General features: G+C 38.7%; 1 protein-coding gene across 1 annotated transcript in view; it reads left to right on the top strand.

Annotated features, from left to right (window-relative positions):
- LOC117411202 (dynein axonemal heavy chain 8-like) overlaps window positions 1-16,672 on the top strand; it is an 88,103-nt gene that overhangs the window by 64,786 nt on the left and 6,645 nt on the right. The window contains exons 88-104 of the mRNA XM_034018494.3: window positions 997-1,206; window positions 4,619-4,764; window positions 5,358-5,543; window positions 6,105-6,216; window positions 6,649-6,816; window positions 7,392-7,508; window positions 7,773-7,897; window positions 9,075-9,297; window positions 9,719-9,904; window positions 10,405-10,602; window positions 11,483-11,581; window positions 11,992-12,103; window positions 13,509-13,639; window positions 13,727-13,826; window positions 13,936-14,087; window positions 14,730-14,846; window positions 15,671-15,880. Of these exons, the coding sequence (XP_033874385.3) occupies window positions 997-1,206; window positions 4,619-4,764; window positions 5,358-5,543; window positions 6,105-6,216; window positions 6,649-6,816; window positions 7,392-7,508; window positions 7,773-7,897; window positions 9,075-9,297; window positions 9,719-9,904; window positions 10,405-10,602; window positions 11,483-11,581; window positions 11,992-12,103; window positions 13,509-13,639; window positions 13,727-13,826; window positions 13,936-14,087; window positions 14,730-14,846; window positions 15,671-15,880 (2,592 nt within the window). The remainder of the gene's footprint in view (window positions 1-996; window positions 1,207-4,618; window positions 4,765-5,357; window positions 5,544-6,104; window positions 6,217-6,648; window positions 6,817-7,391; window positions 7,509-7,772; window positions 7,898-9,074; window positions 9,298-9,718; window positions 9,905-10,404; window positions 10,603-11,482; window positions 11,582-11,991; window positions 12,104-13,508; window positions 13,640-13,726; window positions 13,827-13,935; window positions 14,088-14,729; window positions 14,847-15,670; window positions 15,881-16,672) is intronic.

Raw genomic sequence — 16,672 nt, 5'->3', positions numbered from 1 at the left:
ATGTTTCTGCAATCAATGTCTGCCATTACTCTGGGAAATCCAGCAATGTCATAAAATTCCCTTTTAATATTTTGCAGCTACTCCTGATTAAGTGGGATACTGATATAATCATTAACCCTCTTTATCAAGTCACCCGTGGCCCTTTGAAATGACCCAGAGACATAGAAGGACAATGCTGCCAAGCCAACACCTTCATATGTGGGGGTATGACACTGGCCCTTTTCGTAGGAAATTCAAGGTCCTCCCGCAGAGTCTGACAGAGGTCGATAAAATGCCGTATCATGACTGAATCGAGTTTTTAGATCGTCGTCTGGTAAATCTAAGAAATGAACCCCCGTCCTGTACACCCTCTCTGTGTATCATCGGTGCCGCGGCCGGGGTCTGCCAATCTCAGGCTTGCACTCAAGCTCAAAAATTACATTTGCTGAAACTGCTGCTGCAACTGCTGCCACTCCCAACAAATCCATACTGTAGTTTTGTTTATTTATTTATTTATCTATTTATTTATTTATTTATTTTAATACCAAAAAACTTAAATACTGTTTCAAGGTGAATTATAGACTTTTTCATAAATGAAAACCCTCCTTTTCGATGTGCAAATTAACTCCTGATAAATTATGGCAATTAACACGGATTTCCTTTTAAATTCCCACACAAACAAAAGAAATAGTCGCAAGAAGCACTGCTTGTTAAGATATTAACATTATTTCGTAAATCAACATAATTTCGGAAATCACATTAGCACGATTATTTAATTACGAAATAGGTGTAACGACCGCTTGAAAATGTCAAAATCAATGATACATACCGATTTGTTGATTAACACGAGTTGTCATTTACGACCTTTTGAATGAATATGACTGATGAATATGATGATTCCACTGGAAGATTTGTGAATTGTACCAATAGGAGGATCAGCCATGATATTGTTGTTGTTGTTGATCCCTTTTCTTTCTATGAATTGACAATCCCATAACAGACTGGTCTTGCTTCTAGGTTGCAGACCATGAAGTGGAGTGCCACCCCGGTTTCAGGCTTGTTCTGCACACCCCTGGCCTCCCAGAGGAGGTCCCTCCGGAGGTGGCAGCTTTCTGCAGCACAGCATATTTCTACCAGGACCGGGAGGGGTTGGCGGAACAGCTGCTGGACAGGTTTGTGCAGCTGGAGAAGACGAGGCTGGGGGAGGAATACACCACTCTGCAGCAGGTGGGTCCAGAGTAGCCTTACATACATTTCACATTACCAAAGAGCACTGCTAAATAACCAGCATACTATATCCTACTTAACCACTTCAACTCCAGATGTGAAAATGAAACCCCTTCCCAGGTACCAGATTTTGAAAATAATAATAATTTTTTCAAACCTGTAATTGCTATAAAATGTTAACATATGATGAATAAAACACAAATAAATGACCTAAACTGTGTTTTTCATTAACCCTTTATGCTCCTGTGTAATCATTACCCATGTTCAATATAGAGATAAAAACATGTTTTTTTTATTTTTTGTTTGAACAATGAAAACAAAAACGCTGCTAATAACGCTAACAATAATAATCAGTAAACAGAAATTATCAAAAGAAAATCAACATCAAAACGTGTGCCATTATCGACTTGCTCTCTGCCATTTATTGAAATTTTCAATACAACAGAACCCGGGGTTTCCTTCGCAACCACTGCACATTTTTCTTGTGTCCTTTCTTTTGTTTTCATTATCGTAGCAGACCCTGCACCTTTTTTGCGGTTTCTGCTTCCCTTGTGTTGGAGGGATAGTCACAAATGCGTGTACAGGGCTACTTTGCGCAGGCATTGTGATGGATCTGGCTGCCACAGACACCTGCTTTATTGCTTTGTATCCAGTACAGTGTTTTGATAGTATTTTGTCACAGCACTGCCATTTAAACCAAACAGCTTCCCGTTTGCAGCTGGCTTACCTGTAAAGTAGCTGCGTCCCCTTTTGTTTGTACAATCACAAAGGTAAGTGATTAGCTTTTCAGGAACAAAAGCCAAAAAGCACTCCAATGGAGAACACAAACTCTCAAGTTCCATGGCGGGGTGCTCATCTGTGTAAATATGTGCAAAATCAAATGATGGAGGACTGGCATCATGGTAGGGATCAGTAATAAACACCCAGTCCCCTGCTGTTCTTGGCTCCACATCCTCTTCATCATCATCACTGAGTGATAAGTCAGCTTCACTGTCGCTTGTATCGAAATCCTCGGAACCAACTTCGAAATCTTCATCACTTCCGTTGTTGCTCTCCACGTACATTGCCACGTTTAGCTTTCGCTAAAAACTATATAAAACTACAACTAAACAAGTAAAACTAATAATAAAACAAAAAATTATAATTTAAAACACTTGTAAAAGTTGAATGGTTTCCCGAAATATATCAGTCTTCTAAACGCCCACAGGTAGATTGGAATCGCTTCATGACACGCAATTGGATACAAATGTCACCTGACCCTCCCCTGACTTTCATTGCACATTCCGCAGTACTAGCACTGCCTTAGAGAATGAAACCTGAAACGCTAGACTGAGAAACCGATCATAGAATAGAATGGGAAACTTGACCTACGCAGGTACGGCATGGTACTGTACGTGGGTTTTCATTTGTCATGGTGTTGAAGTGGTTAAAGGAATACTGCATAATATTTTTTCATCTGTTTATTATCCCATGATCTGTGTTCTTAATCATCATTTATTATGGTTTCTGCACTCATAAAACTTTTAGCATATGCAGTAAAGTCACCAGCTTATTTCACCTTAGAAATGAATTCCAATAATATACAACCATGCCACTATGATCGTGTTTTAAAAGTACACTGGGATAACTAAGATTTCTGTTGTGTGAAGATATATGTTTGAGACGAACAGAGAGACAGCTTTATTGCTTAGATTGGATTTCCTGCTCTAAATCTTGAGTTCTGATCCTTCTACTGTATGTAAATCACAGATAGGTAAAACACAAGTGCTGTTCTGTAATTAGATATATCCCAACCTGGTCCGATTTATTTTCAAATTATACATTTCTGGCATCTCCAACCTCCAGAGTGAAAACTAGTCAAATGTGTACTCACATAAATATACACATACATTAAATGATCTCTTTTAACCTTGTAGGGGCAGGATTGTCTGGTGGGCAGGTGGTAGTCACTTTGGATAGATCCCAGGTTAACTCAGTGCTTGCTGTGCTAAAACAGCCAGGCTCCATGAACAAAGTCTGAGAAGCACAGGGGCCCCTTTGAGAATGAGCTTCAGTCACCCATGGTTGTAATTAGTTTAGAGATTACACTTTCTTTCCCTGCGTCAACTGTTTGAATGTATTAGTGGCTATCAGCATGACATTCAGATAAGCGCATTTACCCAGAAGCCAATTTGGAAGAGGTCAGGTTAAAATCTGAGGAAGCCTCACACTATGCAAAGCCAATTAAATATGAGAGTAAAGTTGAAAAAAATACAAAAAGCCTTAATCAGTACATTAAAGAACAAGCAAAAGGCTTTGACTGCTTTTGAGAAGCATTGCATTTATTCATGTTTTAAAAGCCCATGGTTTATTTGCATTCATAGTCATCTTCATATTGAAGCCCTGTACTAGATTTTATTGGGGGGAAATTATACAGCTTTTGTTATGTAAGACATTACTGACATGCTGCAAGGAGATGCAGATTTGATATACAGTGCTCCCTCACTATAACGCGGGTCTTGGGATACACACACAATATGAGCGTTACAACCGAAGAGCGTTATAAACAGGGGGAGGGGGGGCCACGGGACACATAACAACACGCATCTGACTAAAATACAAAATAAAATAACTCACTTTCTATAATGCACATATAGTGAACAAAAATGTAACTTTCTGTGAATTAACCATGCGTAAAGCACCATGTAATCAATGCTATATTTTTTACAAAATAAATAAATAAATAAAATAAATAAAAGGTAACATTCCCACTTGTGGATCATTTTAATTAGCAGTTTTTAAACTACAAATAGCCTGGCTAAACGATGATTGGGAGTTCAGTTCAAAGCGACAGACAAGCAAACCATGTGCGTGAATCAGAGCAGGTTGGGAGAGGGGAAGAGGGAATGGGCTCGCCCCAGGTTCGGCTGTCTGAGCAGGGCTGAAGCGTCTCGTCTCCCGGAGAAAGCCGCAGCTCCTCTTGCAGCAAAAAAAGGAAATGCATTAGGAAAATAACCACGTAATAGGCCTAATATTTATTTAATTGTAAAACGAGTGCTGAATAAGATGTCTGTGTTACTAAGTGCCAGCGCAGCTTTTCTTCAGTTCAGATACTGTATCAAAAGGGAGAGACAGAAATGGAAGTTAGACTGAGAAGTTGTTTACAGTTTGAACAACACCGGTACTGTACTTACTGAAGAAATATTGCATGAATCACTAGTATAGGGAATTGGGGGACATGCAGTAGGAATGTTACATCCGAAGCACGTTATAACCAAGAGCCTTATAGCGAGGGAGCACTGTACTTCAGAATACTTTCTATTTGCATAACACATTCAACAGTAATGTGCCAGCCCATTTACACCATCTTGTTGTCCAATGGAACATTAACACTAGAATGTCATTTTCGGTTCTCTTTCGTTGTTCTCTATAGGAATGCCTTGAAAACATGGAGGACCTTCGGGACGTGGAAATGAAGATAGCTCAGACCTTGTCCAGTGATTGCACTCTTCTGAGCAGCCTGGCTATCAACAAAAAACTGAGCGACTTAAAGCAGCACTACGATGAAGCCAGAGAAACGTAATCTCTTTTCACAATGTTGTCAACCTCACCCCAAGAAATAAATAACTAAATAAATACCCAGTCTGGTGAATATAGCTGCCAGGTAGTCTAGGTAGTTGCAATGGCTATGATGGGCAGTTTCTTTTAGCCAATCAGCTTGCGAGCTTTCTGGCTTTTGATGTTTACAGTTGCATTGTTAGTTTATGCAACACTAACAAGAAGTACAAAGCTTTTATTTATTTTTTGGTAATACCTTTTAATAGGATCTTCTCTATGTATATAAAATACACATGTTTTTTTTTTTCAGGTGAAAAGTGGAAATAGTAGTTAAAGAGTTTCTCTTACAAGTCAGCTCAGCTTGTGAAAAAGATCAACGAAACTGCTATGTCCCTTATTGCAAAACTTGAACTAAATGGGGATAAATAGACATGTAAAAAAATACTGAGTACAACACTGATAACGGGATAAAAATCTAGCAGTAAAGAATTTCTTACTGCAGGATTCTCCTAGGTGCATACACATTGTGAAAACATGACAAAAATTGTTCATACATTATATGGAACAGGTGGAGGCACTGGTATTGTTACAGCTATTTTTTTTTTCTTTTACAGAAGAGCAAGGCTTTCTTTATCAGAGAAGACTGCACTGACTGCTAGAGAAGGGTTCAGAGACATAGCCCTGAGGGGGGGGATCATGTTTGATACAGCCAACGCACTGAGACAGCTCAACAGCACATATCACATTAGTTATAATCAGCTCCTGGAGGTGTTCGATGCTTCTGTGGCTCACTCAGAGAGGTACACATAACTGTGAAATCTCCCTTCATTTCTTAGCCTTCCTTTAGAAATAAATACTGACATTTTTTTGCAGTGTTCTACAGTAAATGCTACCATTCTAAATCAGTAAATACTTGTACAATTGAGTTAACAGTGCATACGTTTCACATACATTTTGCCCAAATTTCAGCGAGTTACAACAAGCTGCTCCCTGCTAAAACATGTCAGTGGTTTAAATATACTTGAGGCACAAGCACTGTACTGGTGAACTACTGTGTTTGAGTTGCTGAGTTTGAATGCCAGCTTTGTTCTAGATCAGTTTTACATGCAAAGCACTTTAAGTAAACAATACAATGAAATACAAGGATAGAGTAGGTCGTGAATGGGGTGTGTATTGAACAAAACTTAAAAATGACTTTAACTGGTGCAACTACTATATTTGACCACCTGAGGGAACTGTGTACTAAGCTGAAGAAACAATCGAAGAAACAGCAAGAGGATTTGACCTCTGGTTTGCTATGGAAAATAACATTCAAAATGCAGCTGTAAAGAAAGTTTACAGGTGTTATTTTCCTACCACAGGCATACAATTAAGGCTATTGTGGATCGGTTGACATATAATATATTCTGCTATGTTGGCACATACTTGCTGGAGAGAGACAGGATGGTATATAGCCTGCTGTTGGCATTTGAGGTAAGTCAGCTTACACTGGGTGCCTTCTAAATCGGGGCTTTGCAACCAAAACTTATTTGGGCAATAAAAGTCTGTTTTTAACTTTTCAGCATCTTTACTAAATCAGCTAGACAGTAAGAAGCAACAAGGAGAGAAGCAGTTTCATGAATGAGAATGCAAGCCAACCAAACCACAAGAACAGCTATGAAATGAGCTAAATGAAAGATGCACTGCAGTCAACTTTACCACTTCTGCACCAAATTACCTAAATTACATTGACATATCTGAGAGGGCACACACGTTTCAATTATATTTGTATGTCTGAATGAGTAAATGCTGTTACGCTAGAGGTTTGCTAAAGCTTTACCTTAATCTGAACATTGCAATGTTGTCTGTAGTCTTTATTACCCTAATATGCAAGGAATAGATTTTAAAATGACTTTGTTTGTACAGATTGAAGGCTGTCTGGGCCGCATTGACCCTGGTGAAATGGAGTTCATCCTCTCTCCAGAGCTGTGTGCTGTGGTGATGCAGGGAATGGGGGCTGAAGGTTCAGGGGCACGGCACCACTCCAAGAACCCTTTTGACTGGATGACTGAGGACCAGTTTAAAAATGTGCAGGTAATCCTGAAAAAGCTATAGCCAGTCATTGTATTTATAAGTATTTATTATACTTGATTTAATTGTCAAAATGATAAATCTGCATCTGAAACCTATTACTTAAACCATGTTTTTTTTTTACAGTGCTTTACCATGCTGTGGTCTATAACTTGCCTTGTTTATCATTATTTTGCTTTGCTTTACTACACGTTTCTATGCTTTTACCATGATATACTGCAGAAACAAATAGTAGTTATGTTTTCAAGGGAATGGGCCAGTACAAAATACTGTATTTACTAAACCTATAGCAAATTAGACCTCTACACTGCCTCATGTATACTTAAACAGAACTGCAGTTTAGTTCTGTAAATATATGATGTTCAGATGGAAAACAAAATAATTAATTAAAAATCAACCAGCCAATGAAATATTGAACTATCAGCCAGCTCCTTATCAACATTTGACCTTCATATGATGTGATTTAAAAGCTACCCCCCCTCCCCTCCCCCACGAAACGTATCAATCTGCACTTAAGAACTGATCGATATGTGTAATAAAATAATTAAAATGTATATGATTTGCTACCTGTCGTTTAGATCCTGGCTATGTATTATAGCTGGTTCTGGGATCTGTTTGATCGGATGTACAAGGATGGCAAAGAAATGACTTGGAAGGCATTGTGCGACAGTGACCAACCAGAGACCCCCACAAAGGTGAAACAGCCCTGCTGCTGCAGAGTTTATTGGCATTAGCTCCATGTGTCACCTTATTTGTTTGTAATGGGTAACGTTCCCTTACATGGAGCTCATATTATGCTGGTTTTGCTTGCCATATGGAAGGTGTTTCTGTATGACATTGTTCTTCAGTGTTCTTCAATCATTTTCAGATAAATAGATACCTTTGGAGCTGCATAATATAATTTATTTATTTTGTTTTATCGATAGCCTTCAATAAATAACGTTTGTGTCTGTCTGCAGGGGAAGTGTCCTGAAGGGCTGGATGAACTGAGTCCTCTGCAGCGTCTTCTTGTAGTAAGGGCCGTGCGCAGTGACAGGCTCACGCACGCAGCATCTATCTTTATCAGCAGTGCTCTTGGAAAGAGGTGAACACTGAAAGCATACTAATGTTTTAGACAACACCTTCATCAGTTCTCTGGAGAAAGAAAAATGTTGTTCTGTATTATACAAGATCCGGGCACTGCTCTCCTCTTGTATTCAATAGAGGAAAAGATGACACTAACGACACCTGTTCTAAAGCCACAGCTCACTAGCCCTGCTCTCAGAAAGTGAACTCTTTCAGTGGACTACAATGATTATTTCAATCAAACATATGCAAATAAGTACCTTTTAAAAGTTGTAGTATAATAGTGATTATAACATTGCTGTGGCATGTTCTTCGGTAATAATGAAACTCCCATGTTTAAATATATTATTTAATCTACTGGAGTTACATTACTACCTTGCAACACACCACAGAAATGCCATTATCCCTTAAATTCACAACTGGTAAGGTAATGCACAACTGGTGACATTTACAAAGCTGATCATTTGTAGTGGTGGGTAATGTGATATCACTTTGGAAAAGTGGACAGAGATTTGCTAAAAGAGGATTGATTGGAAGTGCAGTGCATAAAAACAGCAAACAAGAACAGTGAGAGCGATTGCACCTACCATAAATTGTTGCTTTCCAAACATCGTGGTGTCTCTGCTGTTCCAGCCCATAGCACACAGAGGATGTAGGTAGACAACACTTAGGGTTTTATCTTCCTATGCAACTTTGGCCACACATAGAACCCAGACATTTATTCTAAAGTCAGTGAGTGGTAGACAGTATCCCGCATAATGTGATGAATCTGTCTATAAGAGTCTGCTTGTCAGCTGCCTTCCCACTAACATTTCTACCCCCGCCTCTCAAGAGAGGATAGACCTTCTGGCAAGCAGGTCCCTACCTAGTTATAGGGGATTGTTTTCCTTCTGCTAGTATCTGAAGTAATTATATTAGTTTATTATCTAAAAGTGACCACTGGGTGAATTACTAGCTGTTTGAACAGTGTGTTATAAAATAGTGAAACCAAATTTTATTAAATGCAGCCTCTAAATGAACTATAAGTGAATCATTGTTTTACTTTCCTGTCTGTCTGGAATTCAGCATTCACAGCACAATCTGGAATAGCATTCATTTTAATATTCAAACAACATACATTTTGCAGTTATATCACAGTGATTTATTTTAGTTCTGTAATCTAAATACACTGCATTGGATGACTGTTTTCTTCCTAGATACACAGCAGAGATCCCGTTCGATCTTCAAAACTGTTTGCAGCAGTCCAAGCCCCAGAGCCTAATTTTACTGCAGTTCAGCGCTGAGGGCGACGCCCCCCGCAGGCTGGTCTTGGAGTTGGCTCACAGAAGGAGCTGCAGGACTCAGGTGCTCTCTGTCATCAACTGTAGTGTCAATGAGGGGAGAAGGATTAAGCATCTGATTGAGCAAGGCATGGCTGAGGTAACTTAAGGCTGCATGGCCCCACATTCTTCCAGGACATTCAAAGCTGCATTTTCACATAATTCCATCAGAAGGCAGACCTTTTACCCTGCTGGGGAAGCGTGTCACATGCCACACTTAAATCTAGAGAACTACTTATCCAATTGTGATTAAACTAGGTTAAGACTTTCTGTGCACAAGTTATTAAGAGCATCTGATTCTGGGGAAATAAGGAGATCCCCGCTCCACCTTGCTATACAATCATGCATCTGTAATGCACACATTTCTACTTATATTTGGACAGCATGCCCATCCAAACTTACTATAAATAAGTCACACTTTTACATGTAAATATGGTGGATACACTGAAAGTTGTGGTTCATTTCCCCTCTGCAACAGGACTGTATCAGTGTTTAATGTGGTTTGTTCTTTGTGAAACCAGGGGAACTGGGTTTTACTGGAGAACATCCACAATTCTGCACATTTGATGACATCATTGGAAGGCATCCTGAATGTGAATAAGAGCCCTGATCGAAATTTCCGGCTCTGGGTTTCTGCCTCAACAAGCTCCAACTTGCCAGTGAGACTGCTTCATATATCACACCGGATTATTGTTGACCAGCCAAAGGTAACAATGTTAATATAATCTCTGTTTAGTAAATCAGCCACATATTGTAATTGAAAACTGCATTTCCAGTTTGGAGGAATTGCTGTTGAACCAAACAAAACACACCACTTTATTGAATCATATTACTAGAAAACGGTGTCAGCGAAGGAACGAGTGGGCCTCATAGCTGGATCTTCAAAGTTATAGACCACAGTATGGTAAAGCACTGTAAAAACCCTGAAAAAATTGCACAAAATACACGTTTAAGAAAGTTAACAAAAACCTTTATTGAGTAAGATCTCTTAGGACAGGGACTGGCCACCCCTGAGAAGTAACTATTTGTAACTGTAACTAAGTAATTAAGTTTCTCAAAGTAATCATTTACTGTAGTTACAATTTTGTTCAAGTAACCTGTATCGGATTACTTTTTAAAAGTAACTTCCCCACACTGGTGCTAACATTGTCCCTAAGCACACAACCATTGTACTTCCATAAGACTTCTGTTTGCCACATTGTTATAGAACATGAAGGACGGCATGCTGAGATGCCTGCAGGGCGTTGACTCGGAAGCCTTGAAGACCAGCAGTCGTCCTGAGTGGCCAGCAGTGGTGCACAACCTCTGCTTCCTGCACAGTGCTGTGAGGCTGCGTGCTGCCTCCGGGGGCGCTATGGGCTGGAACAGCAGAGACACCATGATGTTTGGAAATCAACAATTTATGGTAGGTGCAGACGGTCTCACTGTTCTTGTTTGCTGTTTTTTTTGTTGTTGAATTTAGTGCTTCTGAAACACAGCAGGTAACTATGCACAGCTCAACCCATGAATCCAAAATTACTAAATACAAAAAAACTATATAGAATACAAATGTGACATTTAAAACTCCACTTGACAAAGGTGCTTTAAATTAAAAACATGTTGACGGATGCAAATTGTAATAATGTATTCTAAAATAAAAATATAGTTTTAATCCTGTTAAAATACTGCATAGTTTGCAAAAGTTTTATTTAAATGTGTTGTGAGAAAATTGATGTCTTGGGTATCAGTGTTTACCTTTTGAAAAGGAGAAAAAAAATGATTCACTCTCCATCAATCTCTGCTCCTACAGTTCTTGGTGTCACACACTGTTACTGTAGCTACCATAGCAGCTTCCAATACAGCCTTAGAACTCCACTAGTCAATACGGAATTAAACGGCAACAAATCGCTTTCTTAAGAAATAGCAGGAAATATTGATATTGATAAGAAAGCAACAAGAGATATTAATGAAGTAAGGAACTTGCTTGTATGGGCAAGCCTTTATTAAAGTTGCCCATAGTTAAAGCATAGCAAGTGTGTAACATGCTTTCACATTTGCTAAGCTTGTACTATGGGAAAGCAATGGTAAACATATTAATAAATATGGCAAACTGTGGTAAACTATTGTAAATGTATGGTATAAATTTACAGTGGTTACCTTTTACGAGGGAGGTCAGCTTTAATTTTAAAGAGACACTATTAAAATAATATGAATATCTATAGTTAGAACATTCTGCTAAATGTCCCATTTTAAATAACAAAAACATCGATCAGCATAAGTCAGTTGTATTTGTTTTAATTCTCCAGGATGCCTTGCAAGTCCTGACAGAGGAATTTAGAGACAGGGACCCTGAGGCTGAGGGGAGGGGTGTGTCCTGGACCGGGATTAGATATCTTCTATCAGAAGTAAGACACCACACATTTGACATTTTGCTTTGAATATTTATTATACATTATGTTTTTTTTTTTCTTCTGGTCACCAGCTATATTTACCTGGCAACAATGAACAGTATTGCAGAGTAATTAATGTGTTAATTACCTGTAAATTTCTCTGTCACAGGGTATTAGCTGTAAATAAGTATTAGGGTTAAGGTTAGGGTTGAGGATAGTATAGCTGGTTTAGAGTAATAAAATACAATAATATTGTAATTACTTTGTAATATCTTGTAACTATAGTATTTACAGGCCTGTTTAGTATAAAGCGACCAATGCTATCCTAAATGATTTCTTATTTATACTGTGTTTGAATTAAAAATGTGTTGTTTGTTTTTTTAATACAAATTCCTTCTCTGACAAGAACCAAAATGTGTTTGCAGGTGATCTATGGGAGTAACATAATCGATGAGAGTGATCGGATCAGTTTGGCATCTTTGGTTGATTTATGGATTAGTTCTACTGCTACAAAGAAGGACTGTGACCTGACGAAATGTAAGTGTCTCGCCAAACCAGTGCATTATTTGAATGTGGAGTATCTTGCCAAACCTGTGCATTATTTGATTGTGGAGTATCTCACCAAACCTGTACATTGTTTGAATGTGGAGCATCTCACCAAACTTGTGCATTATTTGAATGTGGAGTATCTCGACCAAGCCAGTGCATTATTTGAATGTGGAGTATCTCGCCAAGCCAGTGCATTATTTGAATGTGGAGTATCTCACCAAACCTGTACATTATTTGAATGTGGAGTATCTCACCAAGCCAGTGCATTATTTGAATGTGAAGTATCTCGCCAAGCCAGTGCATTATTTGAATGTGGAGTATCTCGCCAAGCCAGTGCATTATTTGAATGTGGAGTATCTCGCCAAGCCAGTGCATTATTTGAATGTGGAGTATCTTACCAAGCCAGTACATTATTTGAATGTGGAGTATCTCGCCAAGCCAGTGCATTATTTGAATGTGGAGTATCTCGCCAAGCCAGTGCATTATTCGAATGCTGTTATCTCTCAAAACAGAATAGTTCAATGTTGGGGTCTATATAATTTTAATCATCTAGAAAGCAGAAGGCCTACGCCATGAACCTGTTCTAGCACTGACCTTTCTAATATATATTTTGTTATTATATTTAGTGATGATAAGTAAGCTACAGGTGTCAGTCAAGTTTACTAGTACTAAACGCTTAGCTATTCACTAATCATCTTAACATAACTCCGAGATCACACCCGCTAAATGAACTTAGCATGTTATTAATTTACTTTGTTGCTTGAATAGTTTACTTTTGTACATTTGGCAATATAGTTTAATTATGCAATTCCAGAAAGTTATTTTTACTTTTGCACTGTGCAAGTTGGTCCCTAGAAAGTTGGTCCCTTTGTGAATTTGACATACTCAGTATGTGTCTAAGTGTAAGTATAGTAGGTACAGTTTAGTTTGTGTGCACATACGAACATAATAGCATAAGAAAATGTACAAACAAGAGGCCATTCAGCCCGTCCCATGCTCATCCGGTTTCCAGTTGCTGGTTGATCTAAAAAATGTTTCAAGTCAGGTCTTAAAGGATCCAAATGATTCAGCATCAACCTACATGGATAGGTAACTCATTCCTACCCTCTGTTCTAAGTCTACTTAATTTCCAAATGTGTCCTCTGGTCCTGGTTTCTGTGCTGCGCTTAAAGTACTGGCTAGTGAAACTTTGTCAATGATTTTAAAGCCTTCAATCAAAGCCCCCTAATAATAACTATTTGTTATCATAGAGGCCTTAAGAATACTGTAAGTGGGTTAATACATCAAGCATGGGCGAAGACCCCAGCATGATATAGAGTTGAAAGACAAATGCATTTAGATCCACTGCTGTCTGGATCAATAAATAAAACCTATTGTGTTTTATTTCTTGCAGTGAAGTACAGAGTCCCGGCAGCTTTCTTTATTCCTGGCACCCAGCTGAGCTCCCTGTTGCAGGCTCTCGATTCTGTTCCAAGGAATTCCCTGGATGTGCCTGAAGCAGTCAGCATGCACTCTGCCTCAGAAGTAAGCAGCTAATATGCATCTCAATTTTCTATTATGGCTCTTGTAAAACTGAACTCAACTTACTATTTCTTTTTTTTCTGTTTCCAGCTCCACTTCGGTGATGAAGAGTATGTGTGCAGTTGGTTGTATTCCCTCAACCAATCTTTGTTACCATCTGACCATCAGCAACACTCTCTTACACCACAATGCAAGTCAATCTTTATTACTACTGTGCCAAGGAAATGTTTTGTGCTCATGAGTTGTAACATCAGGCATTTGCTATATTTGTCTCATGCAGATTTCTTTGAATTATTTAGATTCCCCATCAAACACAGCAATTAACATCAATCTCCCTCTAGTGGCGACTCAAGGAAATCACAGCTTGATCCAGTTGAAACCAAGCAAAGAACCAGAGCTCTGGGAGATCTGTTACAATATTTTAGCCAAACTTCCCAAAGGATGGACCAAGGTAACTGTGTTTGAATAATATTACATTTCTTCAGTAAATCATTATGTATTCAATTAATGGGTAGCTTTCAAGTAATTTTAATATTTATAATTACCATTAAAAAAACCGAACCTAGGGCGGCACGGTGGTGTAGTGGTTAGCACTGCTGCCTCACAGCGCCAGGGTCCTGGGTTCGAATCCGGCCTAGGGTACTGCCTGCGTGGAGTTTGCATGTTCTCCCCGTGTTCACGTGGGTTTTCTCCGGGTACTCCGGTTTCCTCCCACAGTCCAAAGACATGCTGTTCAGGTTGATTGGTCACTTTAAATTGCCCTCTGTGTGAGTGTGTGTGTGGTGCCCTGCGATGGACTGGCGTCCCGTCCAGGGTGTCGTCTCGCCTTGTGCCCTGTGTATGCCGAGTTAGGCTCCGGCTCACCGTGACCCTGTAAAGGAGTAAGTGGTTAATGATAACGGATGGATGGATGGAAAACCTAACCTGGGAAATTAATGCCGAAAGCATATATAATGTCATCAAATTTGCATAATTACTATTTACTGTATTTGTTCTCCTGTATGAAGTATGATGCCCCTTGATGCATTTTATTACCAGGTCGCAGTCCCCATTGTTTTATTGTATGTCTTTTGTTTGCAAACAAATGGGTTAGGATTTCATCTCTGAGCGACTGAAGAAAATAGGTGGAAATACTCCATTCAACCTGTTTATAAAGAAAGAGCTGAACCATCTAATGGGAGTCTTGTCAGAAGTCAGGAGAAATTTGCAGGTAAAAAATCAGCATTTCTCCTGTAAAATATTTATTGGGTAACATTTCTGCTAGCCTACTATGAAAATGCCAGTTCTGATTTATGACATGATTTGTATCTTCTGTATGTAAAGATGATGTGGGGAATATTTTCTGTTGGCTTCTTGAAAAAGAGATTCATGAAATATGTATAAGTATGTTAGGTGTTTTGCTATAGATAGATAGATAGATAGATAGATAGATAGATAGATAGATAGATTGATTATTTTTTTGCTTAAAATATTTGTACATAATTTTATATTTGAGAAGTGCACCCTGCTTGACAGTGGAATTGGCTGAACAATGAACTGATGTTGATTGCCAGCTGTTATCCACACACCAAAAGATGTCCCCAGCTGTTTGTTTGTAGGAGCGTTATATGTACATACTCCATTAAACTTTAAAACACGTTTTGGACTTTTTCATAATGTACTTAAACTGTGCAGGTAAGAAAATATTCCACAAGAAAAAAAGAATGTTAATGCAATTAACCAGAAATAATTATTTTTACACGTATTGATAGTCCCTTTTGCTGTGGGGCCATGCATTGTGTAATATATACATTTTATTATCATTAACCTCATGCATAGCATTACAAAAGAGCAGTGAAAAGGTTAATCATGGCAGATCTGCCACCGTATTTTTACCACAACATAAAAACAAACTATAAGAAATGTAAAAAGGAATACAAAAACACTTTTTTTTAATTTCAGAATTAGTAATTGATATAAAGGGGGTTCATACAGTATATACGTAGCAAAGTTACTGGTACATTTTCACAAGTGGCACACCTCCGTCTGTAACAGGCAATCAAGAGCAGCACAGAGTCCCTGAGCATGTTTGGAGGGCGCCTCTCTGAGATGGAGCTGTGTGTGGCCAGGGACCTGTACCAGCAGAGAGCCCCCCAGCACTGGAGCTGCCTGGCAGGGAGGGCTTTTCCTCTCACACAGGGACACACCGCCTGGATCAGCGACCTGCAGCTACGGGTCTCGCACTTTGAAAAGATTCTGCTGCTGGTAAGTTAGTCGAGGAAAACATACCCAAGAACAAGAATGATCCAAGCACATTTCATTATCTCTCGAGTGAATGCAAGTCAAATTCTATCAAGGTCAAGTATTGATTAATTGCAGGCAGAACCATTTGCTTTTAAAAGACAATTTTGCTCAATTCAGGTTCGCATTCAAAACAACAAATATCTGTTTGCCATGCTGATTTAAGAGAAAACATTTCTGAAGTATTAAGGACATTAGCTAAGTGAGAAAGGATCACTTGGTAAACATGTGTTCACTAATTTGCTAGGAAAAAACATTCAATAATCAAATGCCTTTCATTTGAATATTCTGTTTTTGTTTTGTTTTTTATACTAGTTTTTAACTTAAAGAAAAATCACATGACCCGGTGCCAGATTGCACAGTCCGATTTGCACATTAACTGTAGGCATAAGAGACTTAAATCATGCCAGATTGTAGAAGGAATCACACCATTCATTTCAATAGGGATTTGGTCGGGACCCAAAAATCATGCCGATTTACACAGAATGCTGGTATGCAGATAAGTTGTATTAGACTGGTTTTACTGTACATTAGAATATATTTTCTATATATTGTCAGCTCCACAGTTTGTCCTTTTTTGTTATCAAATGTTTATTGGGGAGAATACAAAAACATGTAATTTTAAATACAATATAATAATTCCCCAAATTTTACATTTTCAACCACAAAAACCACCCCCCCCCCACAAAGGACCTCCCTAACCAATATAAGTCAGATAAAAATTGAAGGAAGATTAATCAAAGATGTAATGGAGTC

Source organism: Acipenser ruthenus, chromosome 6 (genome assembly GCF_902713425.1).
Source record: "Acipenser ruthenus chromosome 6, fAciRut3.2 maternal haplotype, whole genome shotgun sequence".
Lineage (NCBI taxonomy): Eukaryota > Metazoa > Chordata > Actinopteri > Acipenseriformes > Acipenseridae > Acipenser > Acipenser ruthenus.
Note: the sequence above shows the minus strand (reverse complement) of the source record. Positions and strands in the feature narration are given on the sequence as shown.